The sequence below is a fragment of the Chenopodium quinoa genome, unplaced genomic scaffold (genome assembly GCF_001683475.1).
Source record: "Chenopodium quinoa cultivar QQ74 unplaced genomic scaffold, ASM168347v1, whole genome shotgun sequence".
NCBI lineage: Eukaryota > Viridiplantae > Streptophyta > Magnoliopsida > Caryophyllales > Amaranthaceae > Chenopodium > Chenopodium quinoa.
This window is the reverse complement of record NW_018743648.1, coordinates 5,567-10,411: the sequence shown is the minus strand read 5'-3', so window position 1 is coordinate 10,411 and position 4,845 is coordinate 5,567. Positions and strand designations below refer to the sequence as shown.

Below are 4,845 nucleotides of genomic sequence, written 5' to 3'. Positions count from 1 at the left end.
ACATTTCTACAAACTCAATCAAAGTGGGGGCTTCTGTAGACACCTAAAAATGTCTTCCCAAATTAAACAAAACTCGATGATGAACAACCTTTCAGTGTCATTACTGGTTGGGTTGAGTATTTAATCTTTGTAGTTCTTAAATCCATATTCAATCCAATACATTTCATAAACGAACCAAATTCTTAGCACATTTTCCCAAACCATAACTTATTTTCCTATTTTCATGTCCACGTCACAAATTCGAGCTTAACTGATTTTTTGGCCCTATAATTTTGATTTAAATATTAGTTGTTTGGATAGGCCTTGAAATAAGTTTTCCAATGGTATATCATAAGCCAATTCTGATTTTAAAAGAAGAAGATTTGAGCAAAACACTAAATCTCGACCCGAAACCGACACCCTTGCACTAATATGGCTATATCATAAAATATACAAATTATTTTGACCTTAGGATAATTGGGTTGGAAATTATACTTGAAGATATTTCCAACTATTTATTATAAGCCTTATTCCGAGTTATAGATCAAAAGTTATCAAAGTTTTATAAACGCGTAAAAACAGGAAATTACCGCGCCACGATAAAAATACCTTGCCACGACAATTTGCACCGTGACACGACAATTTCTAGGGTTTATTTAATTTCTTCGTGGCACTTTATTTCTAGGGTTCCATACCTAACCCCTCATATTTTCTCTATAAATACAAAGTTGATTTCTCAGTTTTGGGGCACCAAATAACGCTCTCGTGCTCTCTTATGCACCAACACACATTCTCATCTCCCTCGCTCACATTCTATGTCTTAAACCTATTCTCCTAATTACACCATTCCTTCTCTAAGCACTCCAAGAAGTCCATACAACATCCAAAATTCCATACTTAAACCAAGGCGTGAAAGGTAGAACTGATTGAGGATTTGGACCAAATCAACTTTATTTTAATTTAATTTAAGTTCAATTTGATTTATTATTTTTTTGAAATTACTAACGTTAAATTCATGATGTAGCAATTTGAAGAAGCGTGAAACGTAAGTAATTTATTTACTCAATTACTTACTTTTATTTTATATTGCTAGTATCATGATTAGGATTATTATAATTATTCGATTTTTCTAACGTTATTACGGCAAAATTGCTTCCAATGTTAATGATAATTTTATTATGTTTATTGATCACCATATTGCATGTTTAATAGGAATATGTAATTGAATATAACGCCTAATAAGATAATTTGGACGATCGATTTAGGTTCCTTTTTAATCTTATTGTTTAATCAAGTGATCACGATATTTAGAATTATGTGTTGCATTAATATTCAACTAATTTAGCCTAATTTTATTTTGGAGCAAATTAAATCTTTGTTTGTGTGCCTTTGAGATCGCAGGAATACTTTTCACTATAAGAATCGAGTAGAGAGCAATACGGGCAAATGTGACTCCATGATTCACTTCATACCATCATCCCCAATCCTCTTTTTGTTGTTTCTAACCATATGGAGTTAGTAACCTCATGGATTATGAATGGGGTGTAACCTTCACGGGTCCATCATTGTTGCCTATCATTGTCCCTTAATCGTGGTTGCCTTACAATGATCCGTAAACGGCTTACAAGTTCCTTAAATACTTGTCGGTGGCTCCCTACTTTCCTTGTCCCTAATCGTATAATGTCAATTCCCACTTGCTATTATTGCCAAGCATATTCACCACATGCTTAAGTAGGCGCGCTTCGAATGACGCCTTCAAGTTGCAAAAGTCAAAGTGGTGTTTTTAGTGGTAGTAAAAGTCAAGTTTTCCAAATTTTTATCTACTTTTGATTTCTTTTCGAGCTGTTTTGTATTACTGTAGTGATATTTCTAGTACTTTTTAGTTTTTTTATTTATTTTTGAGGTTATTCAATTTATATTATGTATTAATAATTTACTTTTGAGTGTAAACAACAATTCTAACTACCATGTTGAAAGCCAAAAAATTTTGTATGCTTCATTGGTTTGTGATATCAGAGAAAGGTGAGATAGTTGGAAATGTGAATTGAGCTAAATTGGGTCCCTACTCAATCTACCTCCAAATTATTAGATGCAATAATTCTTTTTTTTTGTCATATATAGAGAAAGAAAAATGATTTCATTAATAAAAGTTAGTCATATAGCACTTACAAACAATTCCTAATTAATCTGAAAGTCTAACACAAGACAATCGTCTTAAGAATAATTTTATCTGAAGCAATACAATTTTTGAGTTAGCATTAATTCGAACTGAAATCTACGGATGCAAAGTCTTTAGGATGAAATTACTTATGTTGTTCTCTAAATACTTGCAGAAATTATGAATTAAAAAAAAAAAGAACACACCTTTTTTGAAATTACCACCCATTAAATTTTTTATTTTATTTTACCACCCATTAAATTAAAAAAGTATTCAGATTCCTACCTTTTTCAAAAATCAGGTGAACTTTTCGTCACTGGGACCCATATAATGGCTATTAACGACTATATTGAGCCTCATTATTTTTTTCCCCCGATTCTTTGTATAAAATAGCTCCCCAAACTGAATTAGCTGTTTTTTCTCCAATTTCTACCAAATTCTCACACATTTTGCTAAGTTATATTTGAAAGACGAATCCCCCCACCCCCAACTACAGAAACTCAATTTGCAATCTGGTATGATATATTCACTATTAAAATTAGGATTCTTCGCACATTATAATTGGGGAAAATTTGGGGATTTCATAAATTAGGGTTCTTCCCATAAATTTGGGGATTTCATGAATTAGGGTTATTCGCGCATTATAATTGGGAGAAATTTGGGGATTTAATAAACAAATTGAATGAGGGAAGGGTTTAGTTGAGTTCAATAGAATAGTGAGAGGGTGAAACTGAGAGAAAAGAAGAAAAAAAAAGGAGGTAAATAAGTTAGATGGGGCCCACCGAAGGAAAAACCACTGGAATTTCGAAAAAGGTGGGAATTTAAATGTTTTTTTTTTAATTTAATGGGTAATAAAATAAAAAAAAATATAACGGGTGGTAATTTCAAAATAGGTGTGTTTTTCGAGTGCCAATTTAAAAAATTTCAAAAAAATAAAGAAAAAATCTTGCAACGGAAAAAAAACCCTCAATGAAGAAACCCTAGAGGAAACTAGAAAACCCCTTCCAAGTTTGAACGGTTTCTAATGAAAGGCGAGGTGAATTTGATTCAATGATTATACTAATCCATGCATTACAAATTTATTTAAATTGGAGAGGTTGATCACTTGATTTTTCTCAATAAACTTGTGAAAAAAATAATAAAAATTAAAAAAAAAAGTAAAAATCTTTAAAAACTGAAAAAGACCTCACACTTGTTAAACACCAGAAAACACTAGTTTATCAATATGATAACCATAATTTGTTTATCAAATGACAAAATTGTAAATAAATAGACAACTTTTATTAAATATGGGTCCCACTGTTAGTGATATATTTACGAAAATGACATGTTGACTGGACATTTATGTTGTTTTATTTACCATTTTGCCATTTGATAAACAAATTTTGTTTATCAAATTAATTAACTGAGGTTTCCTAGTTAATAGACAGGAGCACGCCTGTTGAAGCAAATTAGAGAAGCAATGGACATATTCAACTAAATACTGTATTTTTTCTTTCTATTATTATTTTTGCATGATAGTTGACCTTTTTAGTTAGTATAAATGGACATTTTAGAGTTAGTACTAAGTACGCATAAATAAACGTGTAATGTTGTATAAGTCTCTCCACTAATGTTAATCTTACAAACTATTGAATTAATAAAATATGCCACCACAATTCGTCATCATGTTTTTATTAGAAAAATTCTTCTAGTTTATCTATCTTACAATGTCTGATAAATAATCTTAAGTGTAATTATCCATTAGAAACAATCAATCTACTCCTATACCTTGTCACTTACGTCGTTGCTAGCTTCGCCACCGGCCATAAACCGACCAATTTTAGTTGAACAAGTCGTTCACTAATTCATATTTACATATATCTTTTCTATATGTTAATTCTGTCACAATGAGTTCGTTTTCCTGTCTAAAAAAATGGAGATAAGCCCTCAACAAGAAGGAAAGTTTGGTAAATTCGACGATCAAGCATCGAACGATTCAACTCCGAGCACAACCACAACAGATCACGAGCAAATTTCATTCAGTGATGAGTATTACGTTAGATCTTACACATGTAACTTCTGTAAGAAAGGGTTTTCTAATGCACAAGCACTTGGTGGACATATGAACATCCATCGAAGAGACCGAGCCAAGCTTCGACAATCATCTATTCATGATAATTCGTCGTGTAATGACCGTGCTTCTATGCAATCTGATACATCCATTACTAAAACAAGGAGTCAACTTTCCGTAAATAATGAAACAAGAGATGATATTGAGGTTGGGAAAAAGAAGGCGCTTGCCTTGTTTGTTGATTCGTCGTCGGGCAAGCAAGGAAGTAGTAACTCAAGGGTTAGCAGGGATGATTCTGGTGTGGACCTTGAACTTCGACTAGGGCGTTCAAGAACTGAAATATGATGAGTTGTATTTATGACTTAATTAGGAGTCAAAGAGGTTAGTAATAACATCTAATGTTAGCTCGTATTTACTACTTGTATATATGTACCGGTTGTATGAAAATATATATTAAAGGTTGTAAATGTTTATAGTTACTTCTTGTGTTAATGAATTAACTAATTTTTTTCATTCACCATTTTTGATGTTAATGGGATACTTCGGATAACCTGGTTTGTATCACAACTAGGAAATTAGAATATTTTGGGAAAAGCACATTGGACGAAATTCAAATTTTAGCGTTGAATAATTCTTTACCTTATGCAACTTGAAT

The 4,845-nt window shown here is 31.8% G+C and overlaps 1 protein-coding gene across 1 annotated transcript; it reads left to right on the top strand.

The window, feature by feature from the left end:
• Window positions 1–4,052: 4,052 nt before the first annotated feature.
• Window positions 4,053–4,535, top strand: LOC110683236 (transcriptional regulator TAC1-like). Its single transcript, XM_021859578.1, has one exon. The coding sequence runs from the start codon at window positions 4,053–4,055 to the stop codon at window positions 4,533–4,535; it is 483 nt and encodes a 160-aa protein (XP_021715270.1).
• The last annotated feature ends 310 nt before the right edge of the window (window positions 4,536–4,845 follow it).